Source organism: Ambystoma mexicanum, chromosome 9, assembly GCF_040938575.1.
Source record: "Ambystoma mexicanum isolate Mex_15411 chromosome 9, UKY_AmexF1_1, whole genome shotgun sequence".
In the NCBI taxonomy this organism is placed as follows: Eukaryota; Metazoa; Chordata; class Amphibia; order Caudata; family Ambystomatidae; genus Ambystoma; species Ambystoma mexicanum.
In genome coordinates, this window is record NC_090931.1 from 904644592 (window position 1) to 904661581 (window position 16990).

Genomic DNA, 16990 nt, shown 5'->3' on the forward strand with positions numbered 1-16990 from the left:
TGGGGGAAGCATTTCCATATACAACCTCTTTGGCACGACAGCTATGGGTCAGCGTCTACACAAGAACGAAAATTGTCATTGTGAGTACCAACTAAACACAGTAATACTTATAATTGTCACATACACACATCCCAGGTGTAAATGCGCATCTGTGTACAAAAGTGGGGAATTTTAGGCCAAATCTTTCATGGTTAAAATTGCCAAAATGTAGCAGAAAGGCAAAACCAGGTCCCACAGACTTGGGGTTTGGATTGAAATATGACGCACAAAATATGTAACCTGTGTATCTGATTTTCTCAGAGGTTATAACTGCATAAATATGTATTTGTGGAAAAATTAGATTTTGGGTCCAGTGGCTAGGGGAGGTTCCTAAACACTGTAAAAATCACCTCATAAACATGACACCCATTTTCTGTGATCCAATCAGCTGTGGGCAAGGCGGAAACTATGCTCTGGCCCCATCCTAGCATTATGGGTGTGGGTAGTAAGTCTGCCCCTACCATATACTGTAGGGATGTCATCTGGCAGGATAAATAAGGGCACCTGACAGCACAAACACTGATTCCTGACTTTCTTCCTGAATTCCTGCGTGGCGTCCTGTTACTGATTTCTTCATCCTGTTTGATCCTGATTCCAGATTATCATTGCAAAGCCAAGGCCTATGCGTTGCTGAACCCCTTTTCAGCTAGGCCTCATTCTAAAAAATCCACAAAAAAAACAAGGGAAGCATCCTGATCCAGCCTGGCTTGCTACTACTAGATGCATGCCTGCTCCAAACTCGCCATCCCACTGATCTGTAATATCCAGTAACCAGAAGCGCCAGTCCGGTGACCAGACCGGCCCAGCTGATCCTGTTCTGCCAGATCTGCCCAGCTGTCCTTGGTTAGACCCGATGACCAGAACCCTTGAAGGTCTGAAATCCTAAATTAAAGTGGACTGTAAGTATTAATAGGAATCATAGAAAACCATAGCAAACCTTGCCTTGTCCTATCTCCATCTCTAAACCATCATATCCTTACCTTAATAACTTGTAACATTGTCAGAATCCTTATTGCAATCCTGTTCTTTATTTATCTTGCTAATCGCCATTTCTTTAGTCAGTTTTATCTTGTGTAAATCCTAACCTATAAATCCTATTTCGAGTGGTCTGTCTGGTTCCGCCAGAGCGGGTGCTTGGGATCTGGGGTTGAAGTCATGAATCAACTTCAGAGCTTACTGTATTCCTCTTTGGTATTCTAGCCTGCCTGCTCTAGTCTAGAGTAAAAATTATAGTAAATATTTTCTTGTCCAAACTGAGTTTTTTTTCTGTTTTCACTACCCGATTTTTCTATAATTGCCTCTCATTCTACATTGTATATCTCCCTCAGTTTAATAGCTAGAGACCTCATTTCAACTCTCGATTATACCTAAGACCTATAGTTACATCCCAACTCAAAGTCAGTGTATTTCACCCGTTTTTATTAAAAACCGTTTGGTTAATTTTAGGCGGGAATCAACATTTTTGCAAAGTTTTACATGTGTGATTTTTATTCTAAATTATTTTCAACCTTCCATTCAAATTCGAATTGTTAACTCTTGTTGCTCCCATAGAAATGTGTACTGATTTAGGGATTTTTGAACATTTCAGTGTTTTATTCAGCCATTTCCGAAATGTCATTTTAAACAGTAGGGTTTCAAATCTGTTTTTCTCTCTTGTTTGGGGGGTAAGGGGGAAGGTTGGATTCAAATTCTGTTTCTATTCCTGATTCCTGATTACCTGCTGCTTCGTTATATATATTTAGAATTGCTTATTTGTGGGTTGAGGAATATTGCAGGGGGAAATTCTAACTTAAGTGCTATCTTTCCAAACAAGCCAAAAGTGTGCTTTTCTCTGGTGTTTTCCATCTGTGTTGCTAAAGAGTGAATTTAAGTGCATACATACCTTCTTATCTGTTATTGTCACCACATTGGTGATTGCTGCTCCCTATTAAAAAGTATATGGGCCTCATTACGAGTTCGGCGGTAACCGAGCCGGAAAAACCGACAGATTACCGCTGGACTCGTATTACCATTCCGCCTCCGTGATTCCCGTAATTACCAGGGCATTACGACCCCAGTGACCCGGGAATTCCGGAGGTGGAATTTGGTAAATCCCCATTCCCATTGAGTCTCATGATGGTGCCGGTGTTTCCACGTCCGCCAGCAGGCGGGTGGTGTTAAACCCGCCAGGTCAGACCTGGCGGGAATGACTCCTCCTGCCTGCAGGACTCGTGATCACCCGGTATGGAAACAAAGGTGGTGGCGGGTTTACCTCCACCGTTATTTCCATGCCGGGTGACTCGTAATGAGGCCCTATATGTTTGATTTTAATTTTAAATAACTAAATATTACCTTTACCAACCATCCTGATTCTTGGTCCATCGTGACCCGGGGTATTTGAAAAGGGGTGTGATATGAGTGGTGTATCATTCAAAATATTGAACCTGTATATATAATAAAATAAGCATTTTGGTTGTGCGCTGCATACTAGGCTGAGACTAGAGTATATCGCCTGATTGAAATACTTAACAGGAGCACCAGGAGGTTGGGGGGCAATCTCTGCTGAAAAGAAGAAGAGCAGGGCAAACACTCTGACAGCTAGATTCGCTTGCATTGGCACAGCGAAGCAGAGATGATGGCATTATTCTGTCGGCGGGAAGAAGCGGCATAACATGCAGATGTGTTTTCCACTAACAGAATCACATAGATTTTAAGAAAACAAGGCATAGCCAGTTTGTTGCCAACAGATAGATGCCTCTGGTGTCACTCCCTGCAATGTCGCTCTCCATTGTGTCACTTCCCATAACATCACCTAGGTCAAAGATTGCGCCAAAGGGTTGACATCTCCCTAATAACTCTGCTGGGTGCGGGCTATGCCAGCTTTTAATTCCACTGGCCAGGAAGCTCAAGTGAAGGAGGATGGCATCGATGTTTCTATGTGGGCATGACGAACAATCCTTCCTTTTAAGTCTAATGATAGGATGGGTTGTTCACAATGCCACATAACACCATCATCTATTCCTGATGACACAATGCACTTACTTGGAGCCTGTATTTGTGAATTTGAACTCATTGTTGTCATCGGTTTTAGAGAAATGTTTGTAACAATGCTTACCAGTGGCACAACGGCCATTGGACAAATTAGGTTTTTGCCCTCCCCTCCCCCACGAAATGCTGTGCTCTGTTGACTTGACCTGGCTGCTCTACAGAGCCTAGCAGGGCAGAACAGGTCAAATACAATGAACAGTGTCTGTGGCTTCACCGTTAACAAAGGCCCGGCAATTACTAATGTAAAACGTTTCATTGTCATCACCTGCATTCGTATGTATACGTTTTATACGTTTTTTAGGCAATTGAAATTGTGATGGGGTTAGTACCTTCATGTGAGTGGAGTGATTGGAGGGTGGGTGGGGGCAGCAGTCCGTTCATTCTCACAACAGTTCTAAAGTGGGTGCTTTCCAAGTTAACTGCTTGTAACATTGAAGCTGCAATAGAATAGTAACTTTAGAATGTGTAAAGAAGTTAGATGCTCCCACATAAGTATATTTACCCCTAGACACAACAGTCTCTGAATGAAGATAGTGATTCTCCGAAACATTTTAAGGGCTAGCCAACACCCCATGCCCTCCCCTCCTCAGACCCCGCCACTCCCCTTCCTGAAATGTTGGCCTAGGTGCACGCCTGATTACTACCGCGCTCTTAATGTGGTGTATGCGCCATGTATCACATGAGAGAGACAACACAAATACAGGTGCATTTTATTATCGAGGAATAAACCAGATCATTTTCGAGGTTTTGAAGGCGCGTAATTGCAAGAAATATTTCATGCGATTATCTAACTTTTATGAATTGGGCGTGTGTTTGGTTGGAAATGAACTTGCGATTTTGTTTTGTAATTATTAGCTGTGTCTACTATTTAAAGACTACGCCAAATAAAGACACTTTAATTAGCTGTTTGCCAATGTTTTTCCTGGTACTGCCTTTGTCGTCTTTTGCATTTGTTTGTTTCATATCTCTATTATTTCTTCTTGCACACCAACACTGTTTGCGTTTCCAGCAAAGCAGAAATCCCCTTTTGTTCGGTCACCAAGCCCTCATCCCTTGCTCTGCCCCTCCCCCGCCCGCTCAACTTGTAGAACAGTGAGGCTGCCCAATTCCTTCCGCGGGCTTTTATTCACAGCCGGGCCTCAGACCTGTGCCAGGTAGGGGTGGAGTCACGTGATCTCTCCCTGGAGATGAAGTTGTTTGCAGGGTGTGGGGGCCTAGCAACGAGCACAGCCAGCCAAGAGAAAGAGACGGAGGCGCCCAGCAGTATGCTCACTGGAATCCGGCCCCACAGTTTTGATAACTGACCCTTGGGACCATCAGGAAGACCATCCCGCCTGATCACCTGACGGTCCTTCTACGAAAATACCAGCACAAAGCGATCGTTCTTGCTAGAGATTTCGTTAATAGGTGGGGGCAGAGGAGCGCAACAAGACACCAGGCTCCTACCATCGCAGAGCCAATCGCCAGCCATCTACCACCATCTTCCTACCACAGTTCGGCCATCAGACTCCCACCTGCCACTGGACACCAGGAACCAAACTCTGTATATCAGCCGCTTTTCCTACTGAGGGACCCCAACCACCAGACACCTCACCAACAAGGATGGCAGAGCCTTCACTGGTGGACCACATGACGAGGTTGAAGCTAAAACTACTTGAAAAGGTGGGACAATATTTCTGACGAGATTTCTATAGAGCACAAGGGAGGGGTAGGTAGGGCCTAGAGGGGGCTCGCTGCTGAGGGCTGTGTAGTGGCAGGACTCCTGGGGAGGACATGGGAAGAGGCGGGACCGTGATGAGTGCAAGTGTGAGAGAATAACAGTAAGTGCGAGGGCTCGGGCTCGGGCTCAGGGAGGGGGCCATGCGGAGGGAGTTGTTGGGAAAATTCTAATGAGCAGTACGAGCGTTCACAGCAGAGTGCTAAAATGGCTCCTGGCATGGGGCCAATGAGAAGGGCTAAAGTAGGTGCATCACCAGTGAGAGCCCACTGGTCAGGTTCTATCCCAACCTATGTGCCCAGACCTAGTACTTTCTCTGTACATTTTCTATATACAGACTGCTGGGGATCACCATGCTCACAGTATGCATCACTTGAACGTCCACATTTCACACTGTACCCTCAACATGTTTGATGGGCAATGGGCACTGGCACAAACATCATGTGTGGGACTATCGTACACGCTTTAGCTAGCTAGGGGACATCTGAGCTTCATAACCTCTCTCACACTATTTATCCAGGGCTGGTATGGTGCATTCATGCCGAATCTCACTCGCCTGGATTTAGTAATGCAGGCTGCAGATCCCCACACCTTCCTGTGTCCAGCCACTGACCTTCACTACTTGCTATCCATACCTGTGAGCCTCACATCTTTGTTATTTAAATCTGGGACCTTATATGTGTGCATACCCGAGACCTTCACGCACCATGCAGCCAGGCTTGAGATCCCAAACATCCTCTGTGCCTCACATCTTCCATATCTGGATCCTAAAATACTATCCAAACTTGAGAGCCTGACTCTCTTTTTATCCACGCCTCAGATACTCTTATCCAGATCTGGAAATCTCACATCCTATACATTGTGGTCTGGGGCCCTCACTTCCTTTGTAACCCAAATATGAGACCCTAATATCCTTTGAATGCAAGCATGGAACTATCACACACTCTTTATCTAGGGCTGGAACACCCCCACTCTCACTATCCTGCCCTTGAGCTCTCATGTCTACTATATGCAGTTATTACCTTCACTCCTTTATATCTGCGGTGTCCATGTCTGAATGCTTCAAACACTCCTGTTTTCTTTTTATTTGGTATTACTTATCACGCGAAACGAGTTTGAGGGCAGGGCACTGCTTTACAATGGGAGTGTGCCGGCATTGGGCTTAGCAATTTATATAGTAGTGCAGTACTGTTGGTGGAGGGAGGGACTCTGGGTTCAGTTATTGGCTACGAGATTCACATGCTCTCTATCCAGGCCTTAGACCCGCACACACTTTGTATCCAGTTTGGTCCATCACATCTTCTCTAACCAGGTCTGATACCCATACATCCTTTGTGAGAAGTCCAAGAACACTTCCATTCTCTGTATCCAGACCGGGTAACCTCACACAGACAGTGGCCAGGCAAATCACCTCCCGTACCTCAAATGCAGTGTATGCATGCCTCACACCCAGGCCTGGGAAAACGTCTCGCACACACCAGACCTGCCAATTTTACAACCTCTGTACCCAGACTTGGAGACGTCATACTATTTTTCATTGCCTGAGCCCCTCTCATTCTCTGTAACCTGGAGATAGATACACTTGCCTTCACACTATCCAGTCCAGGATCCTTCACTTCACATGAGGCACATTTTCTTCTCCCAATCCCCTGGCCCAGGAATGCGTCACAATTGCCTCTAGGACAGAGTAAATTGCTATGAAATTTTTTGAAAGACCAGATTACGAACGGTAATCAACCTTACTCCCCCTCCCTCTTCCTGTGTTTTAAGCATGGAGATGGCCGTGCACACGGCGTGGAGTGGAGGGAGGCTGTAAGAACTGTGACAAGTTGGAAGGACTAATGGTAATGTGCAATAGGACCCAGAGCTTTTCAAGTGCCAGATGGGATTACCAATAAATTATCTCAGGCCCAATTAACCGGACAGACTCAAAGAATATGCTAAAATACTACTCTATTATCAGCCCAATAAAGTAGGGAAACCTGGCGAACAAACAGATAGTAGCTCACACACTCTCAACTACATTTGTATTACACAAAAGCCTTTTATACCTCGATGTACATCAGCTACGATGTCATCCTACGTGGCAAACAGTAAAAACTTATCGGGCGGAGGCATTGGTTAAGGGAGCATATATACCTATAGTTTGTTTAGGTGTTAGTAAAATTATTGGCTGCCCCTTATTTGGTAGGCACACCTTTTACTATCTCTAACCATGTATAATACAGACAATAGCAGATTAACAGCAGCGGATTCACTTCTGAAACAATGTATGGTCCATCATTACATAGACCCTCATGATTGGTTGGCATTCTCTTCCAACCTTGGACATTCGGCTCATTAGCAGCACATAAGCAAAACGAAACCTAAGGCGGGGAACAATGTCGGACACCTTCCCACTTGGCCAATTAGCCTACCATCTCTCATCAGTTAGGACCTAAACCAAGGCTTCTTCTTTGTAGTTGACCTTGTTGACTGTTCTCTTCCTCAGAACTTTAAAGGGAGTAAAGGTACATTGCTATCTTCGTCTGCAGCTTTATGAGTAGGCCTTGTTTCCTCGTCTTGCACTACGTGTGAGGAGACCACGATTTTGTCCATTCTGACCTTGTATTTAGTGCTATTTGATTCAATTATATTGGGTGGTGCTATTACTCACCTTGGCCTCTGGAGACTTGGTTGCTCCATCTTGCATATGCTTTCTGCATCTTTGATTGTTCAATACTTGGCACTTGCAAATGTTCACTCCTTTGCTTAATCTAAGAGAAATGTGTCCAGTGTATGTAGCTTATCCTCTTTGACTCCTTTCGTGCCTTGCAATTGCTTCTTGCTGCGGTGTCCTTGATCCCAAGCCAAACAAATATTCTTTGTTCTCACACAGAACTGTATTCCAACGCCTCTCAGCTCTGCAACGTTGGCCTCTCTCCTTCAGGTTTCTCGCTTACTATTTATACACAGTGGACATCCATTTTCTCATCATGGCGACTTTTAACTGGGTTATATTTTCTACTACAGCAAGCTTCTATATATATATCTCATCTGCCTTGCATTTCTGCATACATACATCTACTGCATTTCTTCCCACTTATCTTCTCTGTGTACATGATTTGTTTGTATTCGCATATATGTTTACTTTGTTACTTAAGTCCCATCTTTATTCTCTAAGTATTCGTATATCGTTTTAGTGCGTCCTTGTGTCTTCTCTTTGTGACGTCACTTTGAACTTGTCAGACTTCATTTATAGCTCTTCTATGTTCAGTGGTGTCTGCAGACATCCTTCTACTGCGTTTGTTCAAGGGTACATTAGATACAGTTGTCTAAGTGCATATGGTCTTTCATATATTCGATGCAGTATTGGGATAATACCTGGTGTCCCACACAGGAATAGATGATGGTGTTATGTGGCATTGTGAACAACCCATCCTATCATTAGACTTAAAAGGAAGGATTGTTCGTCATGCCCACATAGAAACATCGATGCCATCCTCCTTCACTTGAGCTTCCTGGCCAGTGGAATTAAAAGCTGGCATAGCCCGCACCCAGCAGAGTTATTAGGGAGATGTCAACCCTTTGGCGCAATCTTTGACCTAGGTGATGTTATGGGAAGTGACACAATGGAGAGCGACATTGCAGGGAGTGACACCAGAGGCATCTATCTGTTGGCAACAAACTGGCTATGCCTTGTTTTCTTAAAATCTATGTGATTCTGTTAGTGGAAAACACATCTGCATGTTATGCCGCTTCTTCCCGCCGACAGAATAATGCCATCATCTCTGCTTCGCTGTGCCAATGCAAGCGAATCTAGCTGTCAGAGTGTTTGCCCTGCTCTTCTTCTTTTCAGCAGAGATTGCCCCCCAACCGCCTAGTGCTCCTGTTAAGTATTTCAATCAGGCGATATACTCTAGTCTCAGCCTAGTATGCAGCGCACAACCAAAATGCTTATTTTATTATATATACAGGTTCAATATTTTGAATGATACACCACTCATATCACACCCCTTTTCAAATACCCCGGGTCACGATGGACCAAGAATCAGGATGGTTGGTAAAGGTAATATTTAGTTATTTAAAATTAAAATTGTTCTTCCAATATGTCGGAGGTGAGGGGGCGGGCACTATAGATGACGTGTACATCTGCCTCTCTACAATAATTACTATAAATAATCTGGCCTTGTCTCCCATCCCTCTTGCTCATCACAGTTCTTATGACAAAAGGATTTCACAAGCAGTAACTGAGTCATGCACCATCAGTAATAAAAAAACACAGACAACTGGATGCTGCTTGAAGAGAAGGGAGTTTACTACAAATTCAGACTGATATGGTACCAAGGAGTATTTTTTTCCTAATTGCTTTTTATTTCATTTTTCGAGTATAAAAAAAATGGTGAACCTTTTCCTTCATCCAATTTATCCCAGTACACTCAAACCACAATAACATTGCCCTGACCAAAAAAAACCTCTTTCCCAAACCCTCTTTATCCCCCTTCATAGGTTGGACATGGCTGATGATGACCTGTTACCTTGGAACATTTTACGGTCTTAAAGCAGAACTATCGGCATACTTATGACTTGTGACTAGAGGACTTCACAAAACTTTAATTACCTACTGTGGCAGTAGGGTTCAGACCTCAGGTCGAGGGCTACAGTCTTTATATTTTGTTATCAAGCACAACCACACCTGATCCAAGTTGTTGTCAGTGCCGCTCATCCACTCGGTGAGCTTCTCTATTAAATAGAGTTCCTTCACCTTTTTGATACAGTCCTCCTTACTGGGACTGTTGGCCCCTTTCCAACTCCACGATCTGGCTGCTAAAAGCAGGTGATAGGCCATGTGCAGCATAGCCTGCCCCAAGGACTCATGCTTCTAGTTCTGCTGATAGTGATTGAATGAGGGTGAGGGTGTTGACGATGCCCTCCCAGGTCAGGGCCAGCAGAGCTTTCTTTAAATTGATTTGAAAGCCATGGCTGTGGATCCTTGGGCATACCCTGTTGTTCGTTTGGTGGTGGCATTCTTTTTATGATTGCATTTGCAACAGTCAGTCATCCAAATAAGGAAAGATGGAAATTCCTTCTGCATGTATCAAACCCACAACAGTGGCAAGGACTTTGGTGAAGACCCTGGACACTGATGCCCAACCAAAAGGGAGTACTCGGAATTAGTCATGATCGGAATGTGAAGGTTTTTGTCCTCCAGATTCAGTGATGTAAACCAGTCTCCCTGTAGGACAGCTGCCCAGGAGTTTCCGTTCAAAAAAAGGCTGGTATGCAATGTATTTTTAGGGATCTTCACATCCAACACTGCCATGTAGACACCTGACGGTTTCTTGACATAAAATGAGGAGGGAAAGAATTCCCAACTCCTGAAACCAGGCTTGGACTGGCACAATGGCATTCTTAGAAAGAATTAGCTAAACGCCTGACACCTGGCCAAGTTTCTTCAGATTGGCCTTAGTCTAAGGAGTTAGAATCATTTTGCCCTCAGGAGGCAACCCGTGGAACCATATTGCATGTTCCTTTTGGACCATCGGCTCTACCCAGACATCCTTCACACCTGACCATGCTTTGGCTAAATGTCGAAGACACACCCGACAAACAGGTCCATCTTCCCTAGATAGTCAAACTTTAGGAGGGGCACGAATGGCCTGAGGAGGACATTTGGGGCACTCGTACCCCCCACCCCAATCCAAAGAACTGTTTCCTCACCCATGAAAGGATCCCTGTGTGGGCTGTAAGGGAGACAGAGCTGAGGCACTTATTGTAGGTGGCTTTAAAGTGCATGATCCTACCGTGCCCCTAGAGGAGAGGGAGTGTTTGCATCCGTTAAATGCTTTCTCGAAAAAAGAGTTGGATTGAGGTCCAAACAGGTTTGGTAAATTAAATGTCAACTTGGTGAGTGCTGCTTTGCATGAAGCCTCTGCCTTCTAATTACAGAGCCAAATGTTCCTTCTCTAGGACACTGAAGAGCTGCCAACGAAAGCTTTGCCTTTCATTACATCCTACTTAATGTCAGTAATGTTCTGCACCTGTTACGCCATAATCTCTAAAAGTAGTGCCAAGTCCACTCCTTCATAGGTGGTGTACAGAGCCTGTGAGTCCATAGGGAGGGTGTGTGCAGCATAAACACCTGCTCTTATAAAGAGATCCATGGCTGAGTAAATTCTCTTGAAGACCCCATCAATCTTCTTACACACCAGATACGCTGGAGTTGCCTCATCAGGTGTAAAGTTGTGTTGACCTCTCAGGTCTGTCTAGTTTGATACCCCTATTATAGTTAGTATCAAATTATGCTCTGGGATCGATTTAAAAATTTCAGAATTGAGGGACGCGCCATATCTTTCCATTACTTCCTGAGCATATTTACCATAGCTTTGTGAAATGGAGAAGATGGTGGAGAATAGGCTGTGAGTAACTAGGTTCTGCCATAAGTGCTCCATAGCTTTCTTGAGGTTTTCTTTCCTAATATATTCGCCCACCAGCACTGTCTTTTTTTTCATCGTTTCATCGCAAGTACCCTCTGCTCCAGAGATTCTTCATCTCTATTTGCCTCATCCCCTTTTTTCGCTTCCCTACAGGGGTTTCTGGCAGCTTCTCCACTAGTGGGCCTGGGTAATACAAATTACAGGCATCTATATTTGCATTAATGGCATCTGCCACAGAGGTTTGCACCAGCTGGACAATTCTGGACTCTGTCATCCTTCTATGAGATCTGGAGCGCCTCGTTTCACGGTGGTGATGCCTATCTTTGGTTCTCTTAGGCAAAGTAGATCTGGAAGATTCAGATGTGGGACATCACACTTTCTTTTCTCAGATACCTTCTTGTGCTCCATTGCTTCCAAGATGCCCACAAACACAGGCATAAGAGATGGCCTCCTTTTATTTGTATGACCCTATGCCACCCCCCCACTTGTGGAGACTGGATGGATAGCCCCTTGATCTGTTTACTTATTAGGCGCTGCAAATTCTTTTGTCTGACAAATTACAATGTATTTGACACTTAGTGGGGGCCTTCTATGGACTAATCTCTCTCTCCTGTGCGCTGCTTCTAAGCGGCCCACTTCTGTGCATTGCGCCACTGCCTGCCACCGCTCTGCTGTGACCTTCTGGTTATGTGTGTCAGTACCCTGTTGTGGGTATGGTGTGTGTACCCCACCATTTTCTCTTCCTGGGCTCCCAAAGACCACGCAACTGTGCAACACGTGTCTGGGGACTAGTTGGGAAATGCTTTTATGGTGGCAACTTCTGTCTTCAACCCCCCACGTGCACAACACACCTGCAACATCGCAGTATGAGTCAGTGCTCCGGGATGGGGGAGGATAACTTACAATGCACTATGGCCCATTGTGTGCAGAGGCGTTGCTATGTGGGGGGCTAAGGGGCTACAGCCCCTGGTCTTTTGGTTGTAGCCCCGGATAGAATCTCAGGAGCTACAGCCAAAAGGCCAGCTATCCCCCAGTCTCAACAGTTCCGACATCAGAGTAGCTCTGGGTCTTTTCCAGACCTAGCAACACCCCTGATTGTGATTGTTCCTGTGTGGCGCCCCGCACCATGGCAAGCCCAGCAATCCATGGAAGAGGTGTCACAAAGATAAAGGAGGTGATGCCTGCAGCAGCATGGCCCATTTCCTTGGTACCCTCATTTGGGAAATACACAGTGTGCCGGCAACATCACGGCCCTTTGCATGCCATATTATTAATAAGAGAAATTATGTTCTTCAAAACGCAGTAGTAAATTGAATACTTGTACGAAGAAATGAGAGCAATGGATCCCTGAATAGCATGGCTCCGATCTCGCCTAAATCCTTCCAACAGCGTCAACAATCAGCCCCTTACTTACCTTTTCCTTTCTACCGACCCATGGAAACAGCCATGAGTCAGCCTTGTGTGGAGTCTCCACCTGAAGACAATAAACACAGGAAGAGGGCAAGAGGGAGTAGAGCTTATATCTCTTGAATGGATCATCTAAAACTCTGAGAATGTTTTGGTTTCTGTCTGGGAAGAAGGTCAGCCATCATGTAGCAAGGATTGTGGCAAAGATGAGGTAAACACACCCCCTTTCTTCTTTCTGAAACAAACCCCACACCCGCCCTCCAACCCCACCACTGAAGTATAATAAAAAAAAGGTTTTTGGGATAGTGCTGTTACATTGATGCTGTGTAATTCATATGTGTATTTAGCCATACAATTTGGGTTATATGTGAAAATGTCGCCAGCAAAATGTACTCTTGTGAATAAGTAGTCAGTACAAATCACTGTAAAGTGTGAAAATGTTGCCAGTGAATAGCTTGCCAAAAGCTCTTTTTAAACACACAGAACTACAAGGCTGAAAGCCTAACAATGACCCAACCCCCTAATAAAACAATGCAATTACCAGCCCTCCATAGCTCCACAGTCCCCCTAACCCTATTTCTTACCCTAACTACAATCCTTATTTACCAGTGGTTTTCCCTAACCTTGAAACACTCTAAAGCAGCTAATTTGCATTTGACTCAATAAAAAAACACCAAAATAATCATTACAAAATGAATAGCGACCCTAACTTCAACTCCATCACAAGCCGTCCACAAATTCCACTACCCTTACCCTAATCCAACCTTAGCCTTACCCTAACCCCAACTCTTACACTTACTTTAACCCTTACTGTAGTTTTTCCCATATGTTTATCCTAACCCCTGTCCTCCGCCACATCAGCAGCCCTCCACATTCTCCCTATCTCTTTCTTTATCTCTAACTCAAACCCTTGCCTGACCCACACCCTTTGCATGGCCCTTACTCTAACCCCCAACAAACCACTAACATTACCAACACTCCACAACCACCCTGAACCTAACTCTTATCATTATTCTAACCATAATCCTTAAACCTAACATTTAACCTTACCCTAACCCCTATCTGAACCCTGAACCAGGCAATCACAACAGCACTACATTTTTTGGCGACTTTTCAGGAGCTTTTTTGGGATTACAGTTTACTTGACTACTTTTTCACCGCAAAGGTATTTTCACCATGGTTTTTCCACTGACTAGATTTTAGTTGCAACCTTTTCACTAGATACCTATTTATGATACTTTTATGGTTTCATTTAAACCTGAAAGTATGTTATAAATAGAAAACACAAAATTACAAATGCACAAATTACAAAACCAGGAATTTAGTGTATCCATGCTATCTCTTTTCCCACAGCATTTTCTGTCACTCTGCAATCTGTTCCCTGTGCAGCGATGCCCACTGCAGACAACGCTTAATGCAGCCTATCTTCCCACCATTTTAGCGTAGTTTATTTCCCTTGCAGCATTAACATCCCCACACACTTGTGCACTTTTACCCTTTCCTTGCAGCTTTTTACCCCCCCACAGGGTCTGCCCTTTGCTTCTGTGAAGTTGCTGGTCCGGGCACATGATCTGATTCTTCTCTTCTTTGTGACCTCTCCATGCCCCTCCAGCGTCACTCTATCATTTGTTGTGTCTCTCGACCATTGCAATACCTGTTTCCACCGTCAAACTGCCCATGATCTCCCCCTGCCACCCGTTGCTCCCTAAATTCTCTTCCTTTTCACCGGCACTCTGTTTTCTGCAGTAGTCTCTCAAGTTAAGGGTCCCATGGATAAGTGCCTTGCGTGTATCTATCTCCCTTACATTAACTTTGTCTTTTCTGTTCTCTGTTCTCTTTCCTCTGAAGTTTTGCTCTTCTGATACAGTCCCCATTTTTCCACTGCACTCTGTGTACATCTAGCCTACCTACTTCTCCAGTAGCCTCTTTGCTGCAATCTCTTTCCCCCTAAAGCGGCCAGGGCCTGTTTTACTCACTTTCTCTTACAGTCTATTTCCTCTGCTTGCTATCACTCCCTGTTTATATAGTCATCTTTCTCCGGTATCTCTTCTGCAGTGTTATTCTCCACTTGCATTATGTCTCTTCGAAATCCTCTTTCTCCCTTTAAATTGCAGTAGTCTGTCTTCCTGGCACTGGATTCCCGGGGCAAACCTGGATTACAACTCGAAGTATCCTAAGCTCTGTGTGCTGGTTTGTTTCCAGGTGTTATGCGTCGAGAGCATAGATGCATTTGTGGCCACAGGGGAGCCTTGTGCTTCCGTGATGCTAGGTTGTATTTGTCCTGGTTGTGGTATTTAAATTGGTTGTAGAGGTTTGTCGTAGCGTACGACTCAGCTACATGGAAGTCATAAAGCGTGCCAAGATAAGCAATTCAATGATGAGTTCAACTTCTGCATTTTGAAAATAAACCTCTAGCATCATTGGTCATATTGCTTGGTCATATTGTAAAGATATCTTTCTGGAATCCTTCTGCAGGTGTGTGACACCATTAAAGTTGCAGCCTTTGCTGGACAGCCACTACATGCATGCATTTTTGCCTTTATCAGTCCCAAGCTATTTTCCCATGGAGCAGTTCCCTTCCAACCTTAGTCTCCAAATATGGGTGCCATCTTCTAGATATTCAAGTGGAGGCTAATTTTCAAGTCATATCCTTTGATGCAGCTAGAGGTGATTTCACAGTAAGTAATGCCACAGGAAAGGGCCCTATGCCCCATACAAGTCAGGTTGATGAGGATGGATAGGGATTGAGTAGAGAGGGAGAAGGCAAGCACACACACTTAAATATTCAACATCGTCCCTTTTTAGTCTCAGGTGAAAATGTTCTCTGCTACTCTGACCCATCATTCCCAAATAGCCCAAACGTTTGGAGTAAAGAGGAAAAAGCATGACTGTGACAAAATAACTACTGCTCTGCAGGAGTACAGTAATGGGTATTGGCTAGACCGCCTACTCAGCCCCACAATACTACTAAACCAACAGTAATCCAAATCATAAAGGTAAAACAGACACAGCCCGATGGGCATACCTCCTTTGCTTTTTGTGGTAATGTGGGCCACGGGCCAGCTATACTCTCAGTAGGGGTGTAAAGTGATAACAGTTGCAAAACAGTAGCAACCCAAACAACAATAGTGCAAAGTCTCCAAAATAAAAGAATGTGCAATCAAGACTCTATAAAAACATATATACTTTAAATAATCAAAAATACAAATAACTAACTCGAAGACCCAAGCAAAAACCTACCCCTCTAAGAGCACACGACAATGCAGAACCTGTAGAGAATAGCACTGTGGGTACTTGAGCAGGGGTGATCAGGCAAGCAATTGCAGCAATATCACTTTAAAGGATATGTCTTTTCAAGAAAAGGTATATGGTCCTAGAAGGTGGATCGAGGGGGAAAGCCTGCTTCACAGTACCGTATTCTTGTCTTTGGGGGCTGAACTGCATTGAGTCAGTCTCCTAGGAGCTTCCTGAGCAAGTGATTCTGTGTTGGGTTGGTATGCTGGTTGACTGGGTCCAACATGTAGTGCTGGCCAAGCAGCAATGGCACGTGGTACAAAGAAGATTGGGAGAGGTGGTCATTGTCTGGGTCTGTCTAGCGAACAAGCGGTTCAATGTGGGACTCAGGTGGCGTTCCACACGGATCATCTCTTTCTCTTCTGATTTTGAATCTATACTTTCGTCCAGTATTCAATATTTTGAGGAGGCACAGGCTGCGATTCCATTCTTACGCATATGATAATGAAACCCAATCTATATTGAGATTGATAACTTCACAGACGCCTTCGAAAGAATTGACCAATGTATGAGAGAAATCAAGAGGTGGATGGCGAACAATCAACTGCAGCTGAACGCATCAAAAACTGAATTTATATTTTTCGTTCCCGAGGGAAAGATGACTCGTGAGAGACAATTGTCCTCCCCTCCCTCGGATACTTGGGGAAGAGCTCTGTTACTCTAAGAGAGTTAAACATCTAGTGTGCCTTTGGCAAACAAAATTGGGTGGGGAAGCTCAAGTGGGAGCCAAAGTGAAGGCAGTTTACTATTCACTATGGGTATTGAGAAGTGTGCTTCCATATATCCCCAAGGCTGACCAGGCAATAGTGGTAGGTGCTTTGACAAACTCACATTTAGACTATTGCAATAGTCTTTTAGCAGGGCTGCCAGTCAACCAGATAAGCCGGCTGCAGAGAGCCCAGCACGCAGCAGTCAGGCTAATTGGACACCTAGGTAAGCGGGATCATGTATCTGCTTTACGCAGGTCATTACACTGGCTGAAAGTTGAGGACCACATTAAATTTAAAGTGGCATGCCTGATGTTCAGGTGCATTAATGGCCTCGCACCAGGATACCTTGCAGCCAAAGTGAGTACCTAGCACCCAACCAG

The 16990-nt window shown here is 44.5% G+C and overlaps 1 protein-coding gene across 2 annotated transcripts in view; it reads left to right on the forward strand.

Moving 5' to 3' along the window:
* Window positions 1-4211: 4211 nt before the first annotated feature.
* C9H21orf58 (chromosome 9 C21orf58 homolog) overlaps window positions 4212-16990 on the forward strand; it is a 352196-nt gene continuing 339417 nt past the window's right edge. Inside the window, exon 1 of one of the 2 annotated variants that reach the window (XM_069616036.1) lies at window positions 4212-4728. In XM_069616036.1, the coding sequence (XP_069472137.1) occupies window positions 4669-4728 (60 nt within the window). In that variant the 5' untranslated portion in view covers window positions 4212-4668. The remainder of the gene's footprint in view (window positions 4729-16990) is intronic. The other variant, XM_069616037.1, reaches the window with a different exon arrangement.